The following is a 25,940-nucleotide window of genomic DNA, read 5'->3' on the forward strand; positions in this document are numbered from 1 at the left end:
AGAAATTAATATCGGATATACAGTGATATAAGCTAATCAGACATCGAAAAACGGATAATGTATCGTAATATAATTTAATCAGACAGCGAACGTCGGATAGAACATAAGATATAAGCCAATTATAAATAGGGCGCTTCATAAAGAAAGGTTTATAATGAAATTAGGATGTTAGACTCCTGTTTAATTATAACTACAGGAAGTTTTAATTTGGGTGAAAATTGTAATAATTTAGCCTAAAAATAACCCAAGAATTATATTTCTAATTGTTTGACAGAAGGAAATAGATCATGTCATTTTTTTTGGAAAAGTCGTTAATACATAACATTTAAAAGCCGGGTAGTAACAATGCACCTTTGTGTAACCCATGTTCGAGTTTGATTTAGGGTCAAGTAGATTTACATGCAGTATGGTACATGTCTTGTTGAGGACGATTGTTTAGATATTTTAGATTCAAAATTAAGTTAAGGCATATTAATCCATTAATCCAGATAGCAGCTAGGTGCTTTGGTCTTTGGACCCTAAAATGAGAGCTATTGTTCCAGTAGTTGTGCGTAACTTCTTTTACCATAATTTAGAACTGTATAAATAAACGAAAGAACTAATGCTAATACCCCCAACCCCCTTCTCCCTTTCGTTTGCTAGTGCAGTGCACCTGGTAGGGAGCGATTTTGTCACGATCGTTTTGTGAAATATCCGTGAATACAGTTTCTCATCGTTTGCTATGTCTTTATAATTATAATATATAGAACATGTATAAAGAAACAATGAATAAATTACTAAAGAATGTGTTAATAGATGAGAGCAAACAGGACAAACCGGCCATTTTGCATATTTTCACCCTAAATAGATTACGTGAAGAGTATTTTCCTGTTCATAAATCATATCTGAAGAATCTTGTCAAAGTTCATTACGGTTCGATGGTGGGTTTTCATCAAGCTAAGGGCGGAGACCTATTGGAATTTCGGTCATCCAAGAATCATTCCAGTTTGGTTGGATTCCTCATACCGACCTTTGGGCCTAACATGTACTTTTAGAGTGAGGCGGTTAGTTTGTGTACAATGGAAAGAATTTAAGGTGGGTCTTGTTCGGTCAGTTTTGGACATCGCCCTTTTGACTCTTGTCCGAATATTGCATCACGTACATGCTACCACTAACCCAGTTTTTGGCGAACCTCATAAATAGTAACACGAACAACAAAGGGTGGACCAGGTTTAGACTACCTTTGTCCATTTGTCCACGCCTTAATGCAATTACTATCAACTATATTACGTACTAAAACATGTTATTTTGAAACCCAAACTATTGTCACGTTCGTTACTGTAATGCATCAATAAGAATTGACCTAAAAGACAACCCTGTCTCATACCGTTATGGCTATAAACATTTTTTTAACATTATAGTTTGTCTTCAAAATGGCCCATGGCACAAATTGTTTGCTTTCTCATTGAAACAACCTCACGACGAATATATGTTAATTTTCATTGAATGAACCAAATGAAACGACTTATTTCCAGTTTCAATGGAGCAACCAAAGGGCCATCTTATGTCCATTTTCAACGAAACAGTCTAAGAAATATTGCAGGAATTTATGGAACTAGTAGTAGGATATGACCATTCGACATTATATTGTAATAATAGATTATAAGAAAAATACCGCACATCTGGTGACCATTTGGTTTGTGGTTTACTTGCTTTTTAATATTCACCAACAATTTGGCAGGAGAGAGATTCAGACTGCCTAAGGGTGGGTGGGGAACGTAATATTGTGATAGAATTTTAGTATGATGGTTACTCGTACAGCCAGTAAGAAATAAAGGGGAACTTAGGGTAGGTGGGTGGAAAACCTTTATAATTTGGTTCGTCCTACCCTACAGAAAGAATCTTTGGTCGGATAGGGTCAGTAAGAAACAAAAGGAATTAAGGTGAAATTTTATCATTGCGTGTGCCCTGCGACGAATAACTTCTTGATGCATGGAAAGAAAATTGCATCATTGCGAAAATGTCATCATTCCGTTTGTCCTCTTTGTTATGGCTACCTCGGTCGGATATGTCTAGCACGAAATAGTCTTCTTTGTTGTTTGGGCTGATTTTTGTAGAGTTGAATGTGGATTTCACGTGAGGTATTGTGCACCTGGGTATTGTTATTGATGGATATAGGTTGAGGTATTTGGTACTTGTTTGATAAGAATTTGAAAGGTCTGCCAGAATATACAGTGTTACGCTGCCGGAGGAAGGGGCGAGGCAATGATAGAAATCGAACTAGAGGTCTCATCTTACTTCTGATAATTAACCGTCAGTTCCCCATTGTTACCTTAACATTTTTTTCTGTTTTTTGTTTAGTCCAGAGCCATTGTGCCAAAACGAAACAGTAATGGTTAATCCGAAACATACCCTGATTCTTCAGACTAACGTAATCATCTGACTGACTTGGACCTTCAGTTCCAACTGTCAAACGCCAGATACCAGATAATCAGCATGTCGGACCATGACAACGTGTATGAGACAATGACTCGATCTCCGTGTGCTACAGTCTCTGTCCATGATATTACGATAATGGCAAATTTTCCTTCCGTTAAAACCACATGGCGTCGTCCGCAAAAGTTATTAAAAGTTATTAAAGACGCCCCCATTTCTCAAAATATCTTACGACAAGAATTTGGCTTAAGTGTGGAATTTTACATTGAAATACCATACTTCTAACAAAATTGATTTGAAGACCTTTTGTGAAACGGCACCGATATAGGTTGAGCTAGTCAGCACGTTACGGACTAACACTAACCACGAAACAGTGTGCTCTAGGTAGGGTGGGGTTCATATTGTTTTTGATACAATGTATATCTTACAAAAGAGGAAACTACAAACACCTGGGCAAATCGAGAGACTTTCTGTCCTAATTTGACTACCTTCTGTTACGAATTGCTTTCATTAATAATACTGGTAATATCCGCTAGAGATTTGAATGGGAACTTGTTATCCTAAAGCGGCTTAGCTTTGGTGGAAATTACAGTTTCTTGTTGTCTTACGTGTGATGTTAATGGTGGTATATACATACTAGAATGAGTGGAGTGCTTCTTTTCTTCATCTGTATATATACTAGAGAAGATGTAAGTCACAGTCAATTTCTTTTTACATAACGTAAAAATGAACGAAGACTTAAAACGTCGCCTTGTTTCACACCAATTTCCAAACTGTTATACCTTATGTTAAGTTTTGTATTTGTAGGTCCTTTAGGCTCAAGAGTTCGAAGAATAAATTAAGTCAAAACAATATGCGTTTCATTACTTCGCGGCTTAAATTTATTTACACAACGTAATAATAGGTGAAGACGTAAACTGTCGCCTTACTTCACACCAATTTACAAACTGTTTGACCTTGCCTGGTAATTCAACACAGTAATATTTAACTATGCCATTTGTTATAAAGTCGGACTCTGAAATCTGGAAAGAATTTAACAAAACAAGTTTTACGTAGATTTTGACAACATGTTGAATGTGCACATTCATGTAAAAATTAGGTGCATTTAGCGGTGACCTTGTCTAGACGTTTGTGCGGAAAATACAGAGGGGGCTTGGGTCGTTTCTACATGACATAAGGACTGCGGTCCGCAAAGCATTGGGGTTATATTCCATAAGGTATGAAGCTTGTAGGACTTGTACTCCACAGGGAATAAGGGCTGACGCCACCAGAGTTTTCACTTGTTTGTAGGATATTACCCCTTCGTTATGAAAGAATTTTGTTATTGAAGAATGTTAGAAAATTGTGTGTTGAACGAAGGTTACGTGCTCTAAGACGGTAGAGAAAAATCTGGTTGCCATATTTTAACTTTTTAATTGATCCTCGCGTAGACATATCTCTAGAACGGTTCATCGAACTCCAAGTGCATTTATTCTGGTTGACCATCGTTCGATTTTCCGGTCAGATGCGTTCGGTGCTGGGTGCTATTAAGTTCAGGAAGTGAAAACAATTGGTTCAAGATTTAGCTGATCTAATGCTCTGGTGTATATAGACACCGGGGTGGTACTATTTAGTCCAATATGCCAGGTTGCATTCAAGCATTGAAATTTTAATCGATAAGGCATATACTATTACCACCCACCCACTGTTAGTGATAAGCTCACCATTCAAAACACTTGATGTCCCTCTGCGACTTGGTTTGTCAGCCTTGAATCGTTTTGAGTCTGCATGATCAATATTGGTTATCTGGATTAATTGATAAGGCATATGTAGAATATTACCATCCCTAATTGTGATATGCTTACTCTTGTCGACTGGCTCTAAATCCTGTATATAACTGCTCGTGGGCATAACTTTGTCAAAACGCACCAGTACTATAGTCAAACTTTCACGAACGACCACCAGTTTTCAGCATAAACCTTCATCAATGGCCAGTAAAACATCCTTCCCCTAAGAACTTACAAGTTTGACTGTATGTTGTTTGAATTGCCCGAGGATGAACACCACACGACCTTCATGCCAACCATTTGTCAGCTAAGTTTAAATGAGTCTCTGGAGGGGAAAGGTTAGACAAGTAATTGGTATTTTTAAACATCATCACACTTTGGTACTATATGGCAACCAGATGAAACTATTTCACTCATTTCTAACTAGCCGTCCTCCCTTCACAGATGGAGAACCACATCTGCCGGAAAAACATTGCGTAAAAGGCAAGCGTATTGCTTTGACGCAACCTAAAGAATCTTGAGGCTGTTCTCGATTCACAATGTTGATCTTTGGACCACTAACCACTATTATGATCTATGTCTTTTGATCCAATTCGTCTTCTCTTTTTGCGTTTTGCGTTGATTTTGATTAACAGTGTGGACTTTTAATTCTACAAGTATTTCTTCTCTCGTTATGTCACTACCTTAGTCACCACCAGTATATTTTCCCACCCTTTTTATGGCCGGAAGTGGAGCGAGAATATATCTTTGGCACAAATTTTAAATTGCACTCACAATGAAATGCATTATGTAATTTATAAAATGTAAAACCAGCATACACTAATCATTGTATAAGCTAGTCACGTAGCTGCCAAATCTGAGTATTTCTGAAGAATAACCCCAAGAACTCGGCTCACGAACAGCGGAAATACTTCGTGTAGTCGAGTTGGTCACATGCTTCCGATTACATGTAATGGGGTTTATGTTACTAAAAAAAAAATTGACCCACTGTTGATTCTATTTGTCATAAACTTTCTGAGTAATATTTCATTAATTTCCTATATTTTGTTCTCTGACTCATTGTTCACGTACGGGAAGGAACCAATTTATCTAAAGGACGAAGGGGTAAAGGCAACATTCTCCGAGAAGTGGTTGAGTATTACATCTTACTTCTCTGCTCTAACGAAGAACGACTAACGACGTGGGCATATGTCTGATCTTCTCCGATATCTAACCGTCGACATATCCTTAACGCCCACACACTATAACGCACAGGACTTGGTTTAATGTTCTCGTTCTGAATCTCCGACAGAGGGAGACCATATCGAACGTACCGTACTTCTATTCTCCTCCCAAATCTTATAAGTGTTACTACAATTTCAATTTAAGTATCATATATATATGACACAATCAAACGCCGATGGCCAGGTTCTACCAGAAGTGATCTAGCCACAGAAAAATGATCACCTTGGAATTTACTAATTTCCATGAAAAAACAACCCCCGTTTTCTTTAACAGGTGCCTGTGGCGTCTTGTTTTTGTTAAATTTACTCTTGATTAGAATTGTAATAGAATTACGATTACACTAAATTCAGATTTTTTTGGACATGAAACGAATTCCGAGATTAGATTTCGAATTCTATTTTTATTTTCTCCTGATCTTCACAGACAAAAGTATAAAGTATTGTTTTTACAGTAGAAAAATATGGCTTTGGGCAAGAGACTACTTTGTCATGCAGATTAGTGTCATCTGAACCATGGTTTGGCAACTCTATTTTCGAGAGTTCACATAGCTTATGTTGTTTATTTGGTGTATCCATGATCCTAGGCCATGTTCATGTACATGTATTATGATTTTTAAATTATCTTCAAAATTTGGTAACGGGGTAAAGCAGGGTGAACTATTGTGTCCTTATCTCTTCTTAGAGCACGCCAATGGTTCTCACGTTGGAGGTTTAGTTGTTTGATTGTGGCATATCGTGATTTTGATAGCGCAGATGGCATGTGTGTAGTATTTTCAACAATACGAACCTGGTTTCTACACATTTTGCCTATTGACATTTAAAGGGTGCTTGAAGAGAAGTTCAAGAGGACTGCAATAAAACCAGACACCAAAATAAGATAAAACCGTTTGATATGCCGTTCTGTGTCTGCTATACATGGCAATTAGAAACCGGAATTGAGTTTTGATTAATTGGTGCCGCTCTTCGTTGCCTGAAAATCAAAGTGGGAAGTTGAATGAGGACCCAGTTGGTTTTGAGGGTTCTTGTAGATAATGTGACCCTTTGTTGTATTCGAATCGTGGTGGGAGGTTGACTTGTTTCTGCTCTAGTTCCGATGACTCTTGTCTTGACCTACCTCTTTGCTATGATCTTCACTAGATTATCTGTACCATTGCCTGGTTGACTAGCAAATGATGACCCTTTCTGTGGTCCTTGGTCAAACTTCTTGCTATTGATCTATAGATTTATACTTAAACGATTCCTTTTCCAGCTGAAATTGTTTACCCCCCGAACAACGATCTTTACAGGGTAATCTGAACCCTTTTACAGCTGGGTCGAATGGGATAATAAAGAAAGAGAACTTTTTAAGGGCACCAGGCTTTCACATGTCAATTTTTGGACTTTATGTTGACTTTATTGTCTGAAAATCTAAGTGGGTGGCTCATGTAGATTACACAGCCTTTTACCCTCTTGAAATATAAATTGATAAAATATAAATGTCTTTAATTGTCGTCTAAATATCAAAGAGTAGATTTGGTGCAACATTTGAGGGGTTGAGACGTTCGTCCACGCCTTTCAAATGTTCTTAACTCCATTAGACTAATATTTCAACGAGACTTGTACCAAGAGTTGTGTACTAGCTATATTCAGTGGGTGAGCTTAATATTTCATTTTGGTAGATGTTCTTTTGTCACCTTTCTTTCCATTTTCACAAGTGAATCCGACTCAGCTCTCATTACGATTGGCTGATATTGATCATTATTGGTTGACATTATTGACTGACATTGAGCTCGATTGGCTGACATGGAGACTTTTGGCAGACACTGAACTTCGTTGACTAACAGCGAGTTCTATTAGTTAGAAAGGCAAATATTAAGACCAATATATAGCTTTATTCAAACGACATTATAGTATCTTTAGAGAACTATATAACCTTATGTCCTGATTTTTTTATTACAAATTCCGGCTAAAATGAATGTAAAATTGATGTTAAATGTTGGAACGATTAGGGCGTTTAATAAACGTGTTGGCTTATATTTCATTCAACTATTCGTGTTTTACAATTTATTTTCTGACCAATTTAAAGTCAGTCGCATGACGCTTTTGCTTTTGGGATTGGATGAATGAATGCATCTTAGTAAACCAATTTGCGACAGAATGCCGAAAATGGAATCCTAATTTGAAATATCTCAAAGATTAGGGAGAAAATGCAATAAATCAAGTACCACTGTCTGAGAATTCAATCCGCATTTGGTTAGAATAAATTCTCGGTTCGTTCCTTGTGCCACTTTACCCATACAACTTTCCTACCAGAAAAAATATATGAGATTTGAGAATTCTTCAAATTTGTGTAAGGGGTGTAGCAAGGAGCGCTTTTGTGACCTTATCTTTTATTGCAACACGCCAATGAAATAAAAACTAACGGTATTACCTCTTGGTGAGTTTTCACTTATGTTCTTGTTACTACTGTCCTTGTGGCCAGTTGTGGTCCTTGTCTACAAGATAAAAAAAAACTGTCCTTGTGGCCATTGCCCATTTCATATCGTTGACTGTAGGGCGTAAAACTCAATATTATTTAATTACTTCTTGCTTCTTTCATTCCTCAGTGAAATGAGAGTGGCAATCTGTGTGACCTAATAGTATTTACGGGGAATTTCCAAGGTATTTCATCTCCCTAGTCGAGTTCCGTCATGCTGCCATTAATTCGGTAAGATTACCCCAAAATAAGTCTCTTTAATACGTGTTGTTATTTTGATACAAAACATTAAAGGTTAAGTATTTCCTCCACTATTGCTCCCAGATGGACGGACGTAACATACTCTCCCCTACAGCGCAACCAGTGGCGCGAAAGTTGACTTCTGGATTGAATAACTGAAGGCCGAAAGAAATTTGCTGACTTCTAACTTTCGGAATTAGTAAATGGTGCATGACTAAATGAATCCAGAATTGGTTAAAGGGATACAATACTCCAAATTTCTCACTCAACGTCTGAGAGAGTGGACATTTAACTTTAAATGCATGGAATTTGAGTGTTCCGTTCGACTTTCTGTCTCTTGCTAGGTACATCATCCTTTTCAGCTTTTAAGTCGATCTTCTAAATTCTACATGAAAAAATTTAAATAATTTGAAAAGACTGGAGGTATTATATATCGATGCATATCTGATAACGTCACTTTAAGGGTCGCTAAACATTAGTATGAAATACAATCCTTTAATGCTGTAGATTGTCGAGATAAGCGGATATAATCCCTTTAAAGTCGCATGTGCATTTAATTACATTTACATAATACTACTTCCAACCTTAAGCTGGTTGAAATTCGATGGGGTTTCTGGTTATTTTTTTAAAGTTATCCATACGTCGAATTTTAAATCTGAAAGTTCTGTTACATAGTAAATCCAGCACGTTAGTTGTATAAATCCCTTTAAACTAGTAACTTTCTGCACGGATTATTTTTCTCTAATCGACATGATAAGAAAATCAGTTGGAACTCGTGGAATTTTGTTTCGGCGTGACCTCCACCCACGGTGTCAATCTGCGACGCAATTGTCTTCAATTTGCGTTTTAAAGGGGCTTGGTCCAATATTTTTCTTATCTAATTTTTTCGCATTAACGTCCGGAGTTGTGTTTTTGTAGCTTAATCAGAGTATACGTTTTTGTCTAATTTAGTTTAATCCGACTGTACAAGGATAAGGGCACAATAGATCTCCCTGCTTCATCCCGCTTCTTAATAAACACGATAAGTCTTGGACGACTTTAGTTCAAAGTTTATTTACGTGCTAAAAGAATAGAGGGGCCAATAGATCTCCTTGCTTCATCCCGTTTCTATAGTTCTAATTCGTCGACAGTAAAACTAGAACACTTCGAGATTATCAGAAAACTGGCAAAGAGAACCAAATGTTATATCGTTATCCCCTTAAAAGAAGTTTTATGCTGTGAAATCATTCAGATACATGTAAAGAATGTAGTCCAATTTACCACAGGGATTAATAAGTAACCAAATAAAAATTAAAGAAAAATTTAGTTAAAAAGCAGTCTGTACGTTTAATATGCCCAGATATTACGTGGTGTGAACGTATGGTTCTCGCATTGAAACCATAATAAATGTATGTTAAACGCACATCAAAAAGAAGCACTTTTTCACAGGGGAGAAAACCAAAACATATTGTTCGTCGAGAAGAAAACATACGAAAGTTCAGAGAATTTATTTGAGTACGATTTGACATTTGTTTCATGTAGATGTTTTTCTGTGTAGGAAAAAAAATAGGATCAGTAAATTATTTAGAAAATATTCGATATATAGTTTTTTAGGTTTTGGTTTATTTTAAAATATTATCAACTTGTACAATAACAGATACCAAATACAATCCTTTGTTCTTTTTCTCCAACCTTTTTTGTATAGATAATGTATTTTTAGAAATGACTTATTTTTTTATTCAAGAACGGAACACAATATTATGGTTCTTTTATAGAGTTTTGTAAATAAATAAAGATAACATAGATAAGTGAATTTAAATAAAATAAAAAGGAAAATGAATAAATAGAATAATTTCAATATAGAAATAAATTGAATAATTTCAATGAAAATGAATGAATAGACAGACAGATAGATAGAGAGAGAGACAAATGAATAAATAAATGAATAAATAAATAGATTAATAAATAAATAAAGAAATAAAGAAATGCACTAGCATTATGACTTACGTAATCCCCCCTACCTTTATCCCGTCTCCACCTTACATCTGAAAACATAATTCATAAAATTTTATGGCACGGAGTTCTGTAAGGAATCTGTTAAAACGACCTTCGTTACATTTAATGTCAATTAAAACCTAATACTAAGTTCAGAATAACCTTCTAAACTTCATATTTTTGCCATTCTCTTAATTTAAACAGAATTTATAAATTAAACACTTTTACTGCATTATTGTAATTAGTGTTGGTTTATAGTGAGATGAAATGAAGTGTTACATCAATCTTCTTTATTGAGCTAATGAGGCGCGAACTAATTTTGAAGGCAATGACGTTAGTGCTTCTGCATTGCTAGTCGGACCAGATGGACATTCCTTCATAAAGATCGCATAACGTTGGTTGTTGATATTTGGTTTGTCAATCCGGCATTCCACAGAGAGTCCACATAGCTAATAAGGCTAACTCAGCATCCCATTCATATAGTTCACAATGTATATCTATATTCGTTTACCATTTCAGGTTTCCTGCACGATTCCAATGGGTACAAGTACTGGACCTCACGGAGTCGGAACGCCGGATTCACCGGCAGCAACGTCCGACCACCAGTTGTTCACAAACCTAAGACATCACCAGCAAGACATGCATTCTCATACAAATCATCAGCTGCATCATCAACATCTAGTGAACATCGTCCAGTCAGCTACAACCAACAACCGAGATTTGTTCCTAGTAAGTAACAACTAACATAAGGTTCTGGGAGTCCTCATGGAAAAGACGAAGGACGGTTAAAGGCTTATGCCACTTCGTTAGCTCAGAGAGGTCTTTTGTGACCAACAAGAAGTAGCTTAACGCCCGATTATTACAATATGCTCTTAGGGTGAATGTATGTCTAGCATACTTCTCCAATAATTTAATGTTAATCTTTTTAGGTGGACGTAAAGCGTTAAAAATGGCCCAGGGTGGAACAAGACGGTTGGTGACCTCCATCAAGAGACCATTGATACCCATCACCAAATCTAGGAGACCCAACAGAGCAATCCCTTCGGCAGTTGCTGCTCCTAGTCCATGTTCCTCTTTTTCTCAATGCAAGTGCTGCAGATGGACCATGAGGTAAGCAATACACTCACTCCTCAAAGAATATCAGATGTAAAGCAACTGAATGTAAGATTTGACATAAAGTGTCATTTTTTTTTTATCCTAATAGGGCGTAAAACTCCATTTCATTTTGTCATTTCAGTTACAAGAAAACCACCAAAATGTGTACAAAACCTAAATATACTGTTAAAAGTGTCAAATTCTGTGTTCGAAAGAGTAATGGCATGTGTCTTAGAACTGTCAACCAAAAACAGTAAGTATACCCACTTGATTAATTAAGGCTTCTTCCAAAAGGACCCACGAAGGTCCATCAATTTGATCAACAAATATCCTCAAGTCCCTTGTTTCATGATGGCATCATCTCCAAAATGAAAGGATGGATTAATAACTCCTTTGCTTTCTTTTTTCAGACGAGTACCAGATGGTGTTGAATCCAAACCTTGTGTGTCATCTTCCGGATCAAGGACGTGCACAGCTTGTTGTCCGAAAATCCAGTTAGGTTACCCTTGCACTTTGGCCAAGAAACAGCCCAGAAACTCACGACACATCAACAAGCATGACAGAAACATACAAAGCGAACAGAGATTGGGTGCAGGACAGGAGGAATCCCAGCTGGAAATCAAGCGACGTAACCAAGAAGAAGAAGAAGAAAAACGCAAAGCTGAAGAAGAACTCAGACGGGAGCAAGAGCGTCAAGGATCACGTTTTCCATCCGGCGATGGGATCCTAGACCTACGTCCTGATGATGAGCTTGATGAGGATGCCACTGGACTGAACACTAGGCTTAATCCTCCCGTCGTTGTGGAGCCTCCTTCGAACACAACTGGAGTTAACAGGGGGCCTCAGATTGATCTTCCTAGACGATCGGACATTCCGCCCAATCCAGATGAGGAGGAGGAAATGGAAAGTGATGACCCAAGCGAACTGTGTTGTGGATTCGAGGAGGATGAACGAAAGTCCTGCTGCATGAACAAACCAGATGGTTTTTACCAACGATGTTGCCCTGATCCATTCGCAGATAACGCTCGAGGTGATCCTGCTGTGTCTACACCACAGAACGTTAGGCGACTTCCAACCTTCCAAAGATCTCCAGAAAAAGGTCCACCTCTTTGCTGTTCAGATTCCCGCCAAGAGAGATACGCATGTTGCCTCCGCTTACCACCAGGTAGTCCACGTAATTGCTGTTCTCCAGAACATATGGAACTGTTACGTCAAGACAATCGAGTGAGCGAATTCCGTGCTCCACCACCTCAGATCCGTCAAAGACCTTCCGGAGAGAAGGGCGATCCTGTTTGTTGCAGCTCGAATCGTCAAGAGCGTTATGACTGTTGTATGAAACTCCCAGCTAACGTAAACATCCAATATAGTTGTTGCGCCCCTGATCACCTAGCTAAAATCGAGCAAGACATCCGACGGATGGACGTAGAAGAGGTTCTTCCACCAGTAAGACCAACACCATTCCCAAGATACCAGGAATTACGAGCTCCGGAAACTATTCGTTACTTTCCAGTTCCTCAAAGGAACACAGAAAAGGGCGACCCCGTCTGTTGTTCTCAAGATCGACGAGAGCGCTATGATTGCTGCTTGAAATTACCACCGACCGTTCCCTACAGCTGCTGTTCTGCTGACCAAATGGAGATGCTAGAACAAGATATGATTAAACTGGACAGACCACCAGTTCCATCGCTACCTGATCGCCGGTTCCAGGAACTCCGAGCCCCGTCTGTCAGTCATTATGTTCCAGTTCCCCAGAGAAACACTGAAAAAGGAGACCCAGTCTGCTGTTCCCAAGATCGTCGAGAGCGTTACGAATGTTGTAAAAAATTGCCACCAACTGTGCCTTATAGCTGCTGCTCTGCTCCACAGCTTGAATTGATTGAAAGAGATTTAGAGCGAATGGAACCCATACGTATTCCACCACCAACACCATATGATCCTGGTTTCCAGGAATTCCGTGCCCCTGCAACCAGCTTGGTTCTTCCCGTTCCACGACATACTGAAAAAGGAGATCCGCTCTGCTGCTCGTCAACAAGGCGCAACCGATATGACTGTTGTTTGAAACTTCCACAAAACGTTCCCCGTCATTGCTGTTCTGCAGCTCACATGGAACGTCTCAAAGCAGATTTGGACATGATGGACAGACATCCAGATATAGCAATCCGTCGACCACCACCAGCTCCTGCAAGATTGGTCAGCACCGGACAAAATGCGGTCTCTCAAAGAACCGTTGAGCGACGTCATCGTAGATGCTGTTCCAAAACGCGTCGTCAAAAGAAGAAGTGCTGCTTTGCTTACCCGATAAGCAGCAAACCCGCCTGTTGCGACGGTGTTGGCCTACCGGAATCGGCAACGCCATCCTCCTTTTACCCGTTTACCAGCATACCAGCATTTGATTTCCCGAACGACCAAGGATATAACTCAAAAGGAGACACTGCTTTGAAAAGAAATCCCGGTCCATTTTCGGGAACAGAAAGGCATCCTAAATTTCCGCCAGCGTCAAGTGCAGCTTTGATTTCGTCTTCGCATTCCGATTGCTGTGCTTCCTCTGCACGAGTGCGTGATAATTGCTGTAGCTCAACGCAATTGATGGGCTTACAAGCTCGGTGTTGTCCAAAACTCAAAAAACCTTTAGTTAGTTCCCAACCAAGTTGCTGTAATTTGGCACCGTATGTAAAAGTAGACTGTTGTGCGGACTCTAAGTGGACTGGCAAATGTTGCCCAGTTCTTGGTTGATATACAGCCAAAAACATGGATGTGTATAAAGTGTATAAATTAATGAACTAAATTTTGTGTTGACATGAGTTGCATCTTGCTTCCGGAGACACAATCGAGTTGCAGCATCTGAAGCTTCGGTTGCTTCTGAAGACGAATAGGACTCAGGATTTGTCTAGCAGTAATGGAATCTTAGCTTCTATTCTTAAAGGAGTATCAAGGCTACCATACACACTCTGGTTGCATCCTGCCTCCGGAGATCTTCTACGGACACGATTGAGATGTAGCTGCGGAAGCTTCTGAAGATACAAAGGATTCTGGATTCGGATTGTAACCTTCAATAGTTTAAGGAGTACCACCAGAAGCCACCATAAATACTTGCGTTGTATCTTGCTTCCTGAGAACTTCTGAGGAAGCGTTGGAAGATGCTAAGCCTCTGCTGCAAGCGCCAATGTCAGTTCGACAAACGTTTGTGAATATTCAACATTGATGGAACACAGCCTGTATAATATTGCCTTGATGAAACTTGCAGACAAGCACCTAATTGGTCACCCTAGGAGCTATCCCAGAGCTGTAGCATTTGAACCAAAAGATCTCAAAGATGCTGCTTAAATTGATTTTGTCCAAAGTTAATGTATTTTTTAATATTATTTTTTATGTGTAATGGGTTAGGGATCAAAGTTCGTGTACATATTTTATTATGGTCTTTTAGCTTTAATATATAATGTATAAATAAAAATAGTTAAAAACGTTATTTAATGGGCGATTCTTTAAAAGTTGGTACACCTGCTGATACTCTGCAATTGGCTGTGTCAGCTCAGAATTGTACACTCTGCATCCCTTTTAGAGAGGAAAAGCTATATAGTCTAATTTATATTCATCAATGCATGAATTTTAGGGGAATACTTTCTTTAGGCAGAGAAACAATTTCAAATAAATAATAAAGCTTTAATTTATTAATAAATAACAATAAACTAATATTTATTGACAATATAAATCAGGAATGGTCAGAAAATAGCACGGCAAATATTGGATGGACATCAAGTATTCCAATAAATTCAATTTATAATTTATGAAACAGAAAAGGTAATCTATGATATAGAAAAGCAATCTATGTAAAAGGAAAGTGATATGACACTGAAAATTTATTTATGTAACAGAAAAGTTCTGTATGGAATTAACTTGCCCAACAGAAAAGTGATTTATGACACAGAAAAATAAAAACAGACAATTTGTGATACAGAAAATATTGTTCAAATATGAATTTTCATTTTCATTTTTTATGATAAAATGATGAAACTGAAAAGTTCTTTATTAAACAGCAATCTATGAAATATAGAAGTATGCATTTTCATATTTATTTAGAATTTTCCATGACAAAGTGGACATGAGTGTAAATTCCGTATCTCGTTTTCGAAAGCTCTGTGTTTACAATGACTACACATCCAGAATTCGTTGGCAATAATTGGCCGTCCTGTGACGATGCAGGTTGGAAATTTTGAGTCACAACTCGTACACAACGTGGCCCTGAAATACAATCAATTTGATATTATAAACAAACGCTTCTTATAGCAAAGGTTGGATGTTGAAGACTCGTGTCACCTTAGTAGTACCATGATGAACTCTAGAAGGTCATACTGATCTTTAATGAACAAATAAATTATATTTAATTAATCATAACACCATATAATGTGCAATAAGGGAAATTTTGTTAAATTAGTTGGCATACTGTTCTGTTTATCTTATTTTGAGAAAGATATTAGAAATACACATACCAGTCTGGCATTGGTGAGGCACAATTTGGACACTCCACTTTGTTGTTTCTGGTATCCTTTGGACTGTGGCTGAAAAGAGACAAAAACTCATAGCTTATGCTACATTTTTAGGAGTCTTTAATGGGCTGGTTTGTGTTGTATTGTTTTCCCTGTCTGTCTCTCTGACCTACTGACATGTAGCCATGTTTCAATGAAGCTTGACAGTTCATACAGTTACTTACTGAGTGAAGATATCTAAAGCCAGTTCTTCGTATTGTTGTTTCTGTTCAGGAGACATAGTGTCCAGAGATTCCAGTTTAATAAAAGCCTTAGAACAAGTTCCAAAACCTTTATTAGCCGTGGCCGCCAGTGCTGAAAAATACAGTTAGTATGGTGTTATTTATATTCAAATCATCAGAATTGTATTACAACGTGCGATGTCAGATTCAGCCAATGGCCAGACTTGATTGTTCAGAGAAGCAAGGGGTATGGTGTTTAGTTGCAGTAATTGAATTGGTCGGTTCCCCGCCCTGTAGGTACGGGTCTGGTCTGATGTATTCCACTTGTCCTATAGTTTCAGGAACAAGTATCAATACTCTTATCATGTCCCACAGTTGTAAATCAAATCCAACAAGCAGACATTTACCAAATACCAAGCTCAAAGTAATCTTACCAAGTAAAGAATAGATATCCACAGGATCTATGATGTCCTCAAAATCTCTGATATGGAGACAAGTTCTCATGGCAGCATCTACATAACCTATCAAATATAGAATATGATTTAAAAGTAGCAGAACAGCTGGTAATCCCTCTCCTCAACTCTATATCACTAGCTTAAAATCATGGTACAGAGAGTCTTTCTTTCCAGTAAGACTCCTTGAGGGATTTCAGCTGATTGAGATTTCAGAGCATCAGTGAATGTCCCTCTGACATTGATTCAACCATACAACAATATTTGGGTACCTACCAGCATGCAGCTGTCTTTGAGCCATGATATAGAAATGGTAAGCTTCTGCTCCTCTCCAGGAATTGTCAATGATTTTGGTATCAGTTATGGTGACATCTTCTTCTAGGAACCCAGCTAAAGCATTAGCTGCCTGCAATGAAATTCAGGAGAATTAGCATCCTGATGAAAGCAAGAAGTAGCTTGTGCATCCTTAAAGAAGGATTCCTTCCGAAAAATACAACAAAGATACTGACCTCTGCCTTTTTTCCCTTGTTTGCTTTTCTTGACGTAAGTTTCATGGATTCGTGATACTGTTCAATCATCAAACCAGCCAGAATATAGAGCTTCTTCATCTGGAGTGGTTTCCCTTTCTTTTTTCCTTGCTCTTCTGCAATCTGAAGTTTTTATGATCAAATAAGTTACTGTACTTTGGCACAGCATCATTTGCAATGGTATGTTAAACTGGTGATGGTAGGTTCTAATCTTTGAAAGATCAATGCAAAGGACCAGCTGGTAGAAAGGATGTAAATTGGACCTGCATGCAGTACTGAGAAGGTCCCACAATACAAGGTTACTTAACAAGAGCTCGTCTAAAGCTCAACATAATAAAACATACCTTATAAATGAGCTTGGCAGCTTCCATAAAATGTCCAGCCTTCCTGTATAGCTCTATAGCATTGATGGTCTTGTTCTTTTCCAGTAGGTGCTGGGCATACTTAGCCAAGAGCATGTCTATCTCTCTTACATTGTGTGTTTTAGCCAGATCTATCGCTGTGTTCCATTGGTTTAACTGTACACAGCAATCTATAGCTCCTTTTATTTGGTTACACTGCAAAAGATAATTTATTGCTGTGGTTACTTTGGCATGACATTGCCAGTGTTTCCGCGAATCGTTACAGTGTTGGCTTTGAACCCCTTTCAACTATCCAGTTGGTATTTTAAATGGAAGGAACAAATTAATTCATGAAGTGATGGAACTCTCTTTGATTAAACAATTCCCGTCTAAACTGGCCTTTTCTCTTAGTCCAATGGGCTGCCGGTTTAGAGGGAGTTCACTGCATTTCTATCACAAAGCATGTGTAACTTGTGTTCTTACCTTTTTAAAAGCATTGACAGCTTGTTCACACATCCCTACACTGAGAAACATCTTAGCAATGTCCTAGAAAATAAAAAGAAGATAAGGTAGAAAATGTGGCTTTAGTCCAAGTGCCGACAATAGACTGCTGAAAACAAGACTGTCCATAAATCCAAATTTGGCCTCTCTATTTGAGGTGAAAATATGTGCATATACAAATAGAATATGCTAAGTAGAACAAAACAAAACAAATAGAACAAAACAAATAGAACAAAACAAATCAAACAGTGACCTTACAGGTAATAATCTATGATTTTCAGGCAAACTGTCCACCATTTTTTCTAAGCCTTGATAATCTTCCAGCATGTAGTAACATTCTGCCAGTCTTTCTTGATTCCGACCTTGCAGGTAGTAAGTGACTGCTTGACTCCTAAAAATAGTAACAGATTTACTGGTTGTTTGATAATAGGACACCAAGAGTATCAGCTGATCTTATCTAATTGATGGGTGCCAAAGTAATAGTGTTTTAGGGGCCAGATGGATCTGGAAATGAAGCTGACCTGGCTCAATCTGTTGCTGTAATCCCTTCCTGACTAATCCGTGGCCCCACAACCTAATAATTCACAAAAACAAGACTGCTGCCCCCTGCTAAATTCCAACTGACCATATCTGTTTATCAGCGAACTGATCACCAATGGCGTTCCAGGCCTCTTCCAATTGTACATCGTCTCCTCCACCACCTCCTGTTTTCAGGATCTGGACAACTCGGAACCAATCTCCCAGCTTCTTCCTCAAACTTACTGCCAAATCCCTGGAATTTTACAACAGACATTAATTTCCTATCTGCACATAAAGCCAAGGATTAGACAGATAAAGGAATTGCAATTAACTTCATGCAAAAGGCGGGACTATATTGTCAATCATTGTGAGCCACTCCCATATTTACATTCAATCAAGCAAGAAGACTTACCTTCTATCCATTTCAATGTACATTCTCTCAGCTTCATCATACCTTCCAAAATATGCAGCTACTTCAGCCTTCTTGATGTTTTCATTCTAAAAATACAAAATTAGGTGAGAACTTTTATAGGATTAACTCTGTCCCTTGTGCAGTGGATCTCTTTAAACCTTCTCCTTCAGCTGTACCTTGAAGATGGTTTTGGGCTTGAAGAACATGTTGTTTCCACAGCAATTCAGCACTTACCTGCAGATTTCCCAGTCTTTTAACAAATTCTATGGATGGATAGTCTTTACATTTAACAAACGCTGTCTCTGCTATTCCAAGTTCTAATGCTTCAAGAGCTGCCTTGGCCAATAGTTTCCTGGAAAGTTAACAACTAAATGAATATTCAAGATAAAGAAATTTCAATGTACGTTCTTTAATGCGATTGCCTTTGTCCTTGGGCTTACGGCTGAATGCCTTTCAGTTCATCATTGGGAAGGAAGGATATGGCTCAGTGACTTACCACAATCTAGGATGGGGATTCTCTTCAATGAAAGCTTGAGCATCAGCAATACCAACTTTCTCTAACAAATTAGCTGCATCTCTTAAAGACTGAAACAAATTGAAGCAGCCATTTTGAAAATCAAATTATTTTCTTGCCTTAGCATGATGCAAATGATTCAACTGGGAAAGAAAAGTGAACCCAGTTTAGATTTGGGTTGGCGTCTGCTAGGAAAAAAGACACTACAGGTTAGAATCTCCTTAGAAAAAAGTCAAATTACTGATGCTTCTATCTATTATTCTGTCTTCAGGAAAAAGAAATATCTATACCAAAAGAAGCGGGAAAAATTTGAGTACAGTTGCTATGCCTACCTTTATTTCTAGTTCTGTTAAATCGTCTTTCTTAGGATTTTCAGGGTCCTTCATGATCTCATCCAGTAGGGCTGATTTAATTTGTAAATCATTAAACTGACATATATAGCCACTGCTTAATATTGGTTCCTGAAAATAAGGACATTCGCACCTGATGTAAATTTTCAATTTGAGAAGGGTTATGGATGGCTGTATTAGATTTCTCTCCAAAACAGCACAATGAAATATCAATTTCCCAAACATTTGACACCAATATATTTTGGTTCAACTGAAATAATACTGTACCTCCTCCAGAGTGAAAAATAACATCCCAGCAAACCCTCAAACCCCACCCCCACAAGGGTGGCCGCAAAATTTACATGACTGACATAGAAAATAATATAACAATTCTATTCTATGAAATGAAGCTAACCTCTGGTTCAAGTTTTCTAAATATATACATCCTGGTTTTTTCCATCATGGCAAACAGTTCATTGTTGTCCTTAAAAAAAAACAAAATAAGAAATAAGAAACTCAATGCCAAAATATTGAGGCACAATTTTAGTTTCTTTTATAATAAAATGTTTCCTCAAAAACTCTCATCTTCTCCCTTTAATATCAAAACAAAATAATTCAAATTACTTACATCTGCCCATTTCATATCCCAGACATCTTTACGTTCAAATTTGATATGTTCACCTACTACTTCACGGCCATCTTGGTCTACGACTCGAGCATCAAGGTCAAAGAATGTGAGAACACCAGTTATGTCTATGATTGACAGCCGACTGAAGTGTGGTTAAGAATTATTTTAATGATGCAGCAGCAGAATTATTCAAATATATAAATGGAATTAATTAAATGGCACAGGCTATTTACCACATTTAACATATATGTAATCATTAAGAAATCGTTAAATTATCTATTAATTAGTTATTAGTGTTTATATCAATTAAAACTTACGTAGAGGTACAATTAAGGGCCAGTTGATGAGGTCTACATATTAAAGTATATTTGTTGGTTAAAGCTAACATTGGCATAGAATACCTGTTCATAATACCAGATTCTCTACCCTAGAATAATCAAAACAATTCAATCAATCAAAACAATTCAATCAATCAAAACAATTCAATCAAAGATCACAACACATCACAACATTTAAATAACTCACAATGTTTTGACATGAAAATCAAAACAAAATATTTCATGGCTGTATATGATAATACATGTAAATAAATGTCAATCAAAATATCAAAACAAATCAAATACAAATCAAAACAATTCAATCAAATTAAAACCAATTCAATTGAATATAAACCTACCACAATAAGCATCTTGTCAGAGGCACAAATACAGCAGATTGGATCATTAGCTGGCTGAAATATCAACAAGAAAATTACCATTTGAGGATTCTTTTTCCATTCTGTCTATTTGATATGATTTGATATATTTCAAAGAAATTTTGGAAGATTTTAAAATTTTTTACTTTAAAAATTCACAGAAAAAGAGAAAAGAAACAAGTTCCAATTATAAATCAATTTACACAATCAAAAGATAAAAACACACAGTTAGTAGGAAAACGTCAAGACAAACCAAAACTTGGTAATAAAAATGGATTAGATTTCAAACACTCAATAAAAGCATAATACGTTTGAGTACCTTTAAGAATCTATTTTCTGATAGAGACATGTCGCTGACTTGTCTTTGTACATTACCCTCGCCATTCCCTTCTAAATTAGGCTAAAATTGTGCATTAGAAACATTGTGGCTGACTGTTGTTTAAGGCTAAAATTGTGGATTGAAAATCATGTGGCTAACTTGGGTTTAATCCCAGTGCTTTGTTAAAATGGTGCAAAAACTTTGGCTTCGAAGTTATAGCTACTGTGACATGTGAACACAAGGCAACACCTGATACCATTCAAATCAGCAACCCTTAATGATGACATCTCTATTGAGCCTTGTGAAGATTGGGATATGTGATATTAAATTGTGTTGGAAGTGTACATCAAATTGTGGTGCTTAAAAAGGCATTCACATGAAGTGAAAACAACTACATGGGGTGAATTGATAATATTTGTTTAAGTGCTTACCTGGAAAGCTTTCTGAAAGTCTACGTCTGTAGGATCTCCAGCACCTGACGGCAAATCATCAATATGGAAGAGCCTGAAACATCACAAAAATTAGTTCTGAGCTTATCATACATTTAAGGGAGGTTGTAGCTTAATTGGTTAGGGCAATAACTAACTCATGATGTCATTTGCATAGTATTGAAGAAAGCATTCTTATTCTTTTTAATGAAAATTCTCAGGATTTACTTAATTAATCTGCATCAAGTTCAATCTCTTTGTGCCCACATTTATTAGATTTTTATAGTATAAATAACTACTAAAATATTCAAATAAAATTTCTTACTTTTCGGCTCCAGCTTTCCTCTTTGATGTCATTTCCAAAGTTGCCAACTTTTTAGGATTTTTGAATTGCCACGTATAAAAAGCTTCTTTTGAGGCAGCTATGACATGATTGGCTGTCATCGTCAAATAAACTGGCTCAATTTCTATGTATTTGGAGTCTAACGGAGTCCCTATTGAATTGCAGAGTGATAGCACATACTGAAAACAAATTAGGAGAGACCAAAAATTATCAGAAATACAGAGATAAATTTAACAAAAGAAGAAATACAGAGAGTATCACAACTTTAAAGATTCTTACCTGTCCTGTAGTGTCTTCTGATTTGGTTGCTAGGCAACAATAATCTCCAAAAGCAGTTATTCCAATCAGTCCTTTGACATATTTAATATATTTCTGCAAAAGAAATTGTTAAGGTTATCAAAACCAAATTACGTGCATCTTTTTATGCCATCTTTTAAGCTCTTTCCATGACATTATTTAATCTCTTTTTATCAGCCAATCAAAATACACCCACCTCATTGTTTTTGGTGTTCCAAAATACAACACACACTTCAGGTCTGTCAGGTTTAGTAAAGGAGTAGACTACAGTATTAGAGCAGTACCCCCATTTATAGTCTGGGCGAATATTAGCGAAATAGATGTACGAATCCACAGCTAGAGCGATACGCAAACTGCCTCCTTCCCACGAACACGCTGTCATTTGCTTTCCTGGCACTTTTAAAGTTCGTTGATGCTGAAATACAAAGTAACATATCTTCTGTTTTTCTGTTTTCTTTTAATTGTGTAATCTGGTAGAAAGTTCTTGTCATTTTATGTTTCGACAAATTCCAGAGGAGCCACATGGAATTGAGCTCAGATTAAGTTGTATGTTCAGCAACTATTAAGCAGACAATATCCCTATCTATTGAATTAGTACCAACCTCCCCTAAAGGTGTATAAAACTGCACCACATTGACCTCCTTCTCTTGACCTACAGCACTCTGTGAGCCTGCTATAGCCAGGACAGATCCAGTATGGTTCCAGGCAATCTGAGACACATGCATTCCAGTATCAAGTAGGATGGAATCTAGAACAGAAAGCACATCAGTTTCAAATCCTGCCAAAATATTAGCTTACAAAACAGAACCTTGAATGAGAGTTGCAATAATTTGTCGAATTTGGTTGTAATTGGGTGTGGATTGGCTGGGAGAGAACAATACCTAGACATTAGGCTGGAAAAAAGGAACCTCATTAATCCAGACAATGCTAGAGTGAATGAGTCAGATAATCCAAAAAGATCAATTCCAACAGGTTTGGCCAAGGACCAGCTCCATGTATGTGAATGGGTATAGATAATCATGGTAAAGACCAGTGGCAAACAATTTCACCAAGAACTAACTGCTTGTCAGGATCCCCAAAAAAACCTTCCTTATCAATGTGGATTGTTTTCTTACTTTCATCACTTTCAGTTCTCATAATCTGACAGCGTCCATTATCAAAACATATAGCTAAACACGGACAGTTTGGTTCCACATAGCCATTACTACCTTTGTACCAATCTATTCCAGATATATGAATAGCTCCTGTTATATTACTTAGACAATATACTTGTAGTTTAGTCTGAAACAAAATGGAATTAAACATCAAGAAATAATACGCAATGATACCAATCAAAATGCTTTGAGTGTTTTCACATAACGAAAATGCCCAACCTTACAGCTTCCCTTTAAACTTAAATAAAATGGTTTTGAACTAAACTTACAATGAAATTTCCAATGTTATCAAAGATATGTATTTCACCATTTACCATTCCAAATATTATCATTTTACCATCTGGTGACCACTGAAATTAGACAGAAAAAATGTTAATAAGGTGGGACTGTAGCTTGGTCAGTTAGATCATTCATGTCTTATGATGTCACTCTTTTTATCGGAGCTCTGATGACGATGACCTATGTGGAAATTACTTACTTCAACATGGGCTAGCTGCAGACCCTTCAATTCCTTGCCCCAAATTCTGTTTCCATCCACAGACCCAACAATTACAGCCCCTGAAAAAACAAGAAACAATTTAATTCCAAGTAACCAAAAGATGGGTGCAGCAAAAGAAAGAATGGAGGGGGAAAAATTGGGAGGAGTAACAGAAACATGGGAGGAGCCACCAAAATATGAGAGGAACAAGAGGAAGATGGGAGGAGCCACCAAAATATGAGAGGAACAAAAGGAAGATGGGAGGAGCACAAGAGAAATGGGAGGAGTTAAAGAAAGCTTATATGGGTGCATACCGTCCTCATAAACTATACATATCTTCTGACCATCAGCATTCCATTTCATTCCTCTCACCACTGATTTATTTCTGTTGTTGATCATCTCTTCATACCAGTTTCCTGTATTCAAAACAACAAATTATCTTTATGTTGTTTTTTTTTCCATTTAAATTTGGAGGCTTTATGAAAAATTGAAGGCCTTTGAAAAGTCATATTTTCCTCTTATTTCAGTTGACCAGTAGTAAATTGGTTTAGATTATCCAAGAAGATCAATGCCAAGATGTTTCACCAAGGAACAGCTGGTTAAGGGTCCTCATTATTCCAGTCAACAGTACATTAGCAAGGGTAATCCAGTAAATATATAGCTAATGCAATGCTGGTAGAAAGTATCCTCAAGTTCTTCTTTTCTTAATCCAAATTCACACAACTAATTCATTAAGAAATTTTGGAATCAGTTATAACTTGTATCTACCTTTATATAGCATCCAGACAATAATTAGTCCATACTGGTCACTAGTGGTCAGTTTATGATACAGTTCATTCCAGGTTACACACTGTACTGCACCTAGAAAATCATAGTTATAAATCAACACTCACGTTTCTAATTTAGATAATAGGTCTGTATGATCTGACTAACGGCATATTTGTTATAGCCCCTATTTGTATCACTGTTTAGAAGGAAAATCTTACACTTAGTTTGTCTGTAATATTAACAAAATATACTGTCAAAGTGACAATTGTCTTATGATCAATTTGAAGAGGATATATATTCTCTTTTCTTATTTGGTTTCTCAGTGTAAAAGGTTTTTTTTATGCTATCTATATCACTTTAATAAATAAAATTTGGCATCTGGTTTGTCTGTAATTAATGTAAAGGAATATGTATAAAGATTATTACCTGCATGCCCTTCTAGAGACTGATTCATGGACAAATTACTTGGTGCTGCCAAACCTTTTACTTTTACATCTTTACCTGGGAACAAATGAAAAAACATTAAGCTAAGTCCATAAGCATGAAAAATTTATAGACACAACTGTCTGAAATCCACATAGATTTATTATATGGTATGGAACTCTATTTCTGCACAAAATATGCCTGCGTAAAAGGATTTTTGTTTTGCATATACCTACCTGTCTGTGTTTCCAGTCTCAAAACTTTCAATAGGCCATCTTCCCCTCCACAAGCTATATAACCTTGTTCTTTATTCCATGAAACACTTCTTAGTTTAGTGTTATTAGGGATGGCAATCTGCGAGATAAAATTATTGGTAGACAGAATACCAGATTATGGATTCTTCAAGGATTGAAAAAAAATGGTATGAAGATACCGGTACTGTTTAGTCTAAAAATTAGTCCTTGACAATGATCTTTCTGAGATTAATTATTTTTTAATGACATATTGAAAAATTGCTGGAGATTAAAAAAATATAGAGCCCAAGTTAAACACCTCTGGAACATTTTGAGAAGGTCTTATACAGTGTGATCGTGAATATAAGGCATTGAATAAATACGAATAGAAGAGGGGTAGGGGGCTAAGATGGACTTTGGCGTCTTTAGCAACACTGCATTTTTCAACAAAAACATCATCTAAATAATGATCGGAGGACTGGATCACCGTGAAATTCATATATTCATAAAATACTAACCTTTTTGCTTAAATAAACAAACATTTTTTATTTCTCTGACACAAAGGGACGTCGTAGATTGGCAAAAACTAACTTGTTTTGATTTATTTACGTCCAAAGGCAGCCATTGCTCTGGAATTTCTCGCAATGTATCGCCGGGTACGAGACAAAGCGTTAGGTTCCACGAGAATTATGGGTAGGAGTTCTTTT

The 25,940-nt window shown here is 37.1% G+C and overlaps 2 protein-coding genes across 2 annotated transcripts; one reads left to right on the forward strand and one right to left on the reverse strand.

The window, feature by feature from the left end:
- Positions 1-4,470: 4,470 nt before the first annotated feature.
- Positions 4,471-13,901, forward strand: LOTGIDRAFT_236812 (hypothetical protein; the record flags this gene model as incomplete). The annotated part of the gene is made up of 5 exons (XM_009067936.1): positions 4,471-4,519; positions 10,593-10,802; positions 11,003-11,183; positions 11,311-11,421; positions 11,579-13,901. 5 exons carry the CDS (start codon positions 4,471-4,473, stop codon positions 13,899-13,901), a joined length of 2,874 nt encoding a protein of 957 aa, XP_009066184.1.
- Positions 13,902-14,817: 916 nt separating this feature from the next.
- Positions 14,818-25,775, reverse strand: LOTGIDRAFT_197584 (hypothetical protein; the record flags this gene model as incomplete). The annotated part of the gene is made up of 31 exons (XM_009067937.1): positions 14,818-15,407; positions 15,656-15,724; positions 15,877-16,006; positions 16,308-16,394; positions 16,602-16,731; positions 16,835-16,975; positions 17,197-17,409; positions 17,677-17,739; positions 17,953-18,085; positions 18,320-18,466; positions 18,626-18,711; positions 18,860-18,977; positions 19,122-19,210; positions 19,472-19,600; positions 19,884-19,952; positions 20,097-20,238; positions 20,414-20,523; positions 20,773-20,826; positions 21,541-21,613; positions 21,863-22,059; positions 22,130-22,252; positions 22,374-22,592; positions 22,780-22,925; positions 23,293-23,458; positions 23,601-23,681; positions 23,810-23,889; positions 24,124-24,225; positions 24,578-24,670; positions 25,004-25,078; positions 25,237-25,354; positions 25,752-25,775. 31 exons carry the CDS (start codon positions 25,773-25,775, stop codon positions 15,242-15,244), a joined length of 3,573 nt encoding a protein of 1,190 aa, XP_009066185.1. The 3' UTR covers positions 14,818-15,241.
- Positions 25,776-25,940: the final 165 nt, after the last annotated feature.

This window comes from Lottia gigantea (genome assembly GCF_000327385.1).
Source record: "Lottia gigantea unplaced genomic scaffold LOTGIsca_87, whole genome shotgun sequence".
Lineage (NCBI taxonomy): Eukaryota > Metazoa > Mollusca > Gastropoda > Lottiidae > Lottia > Lottia gigantea.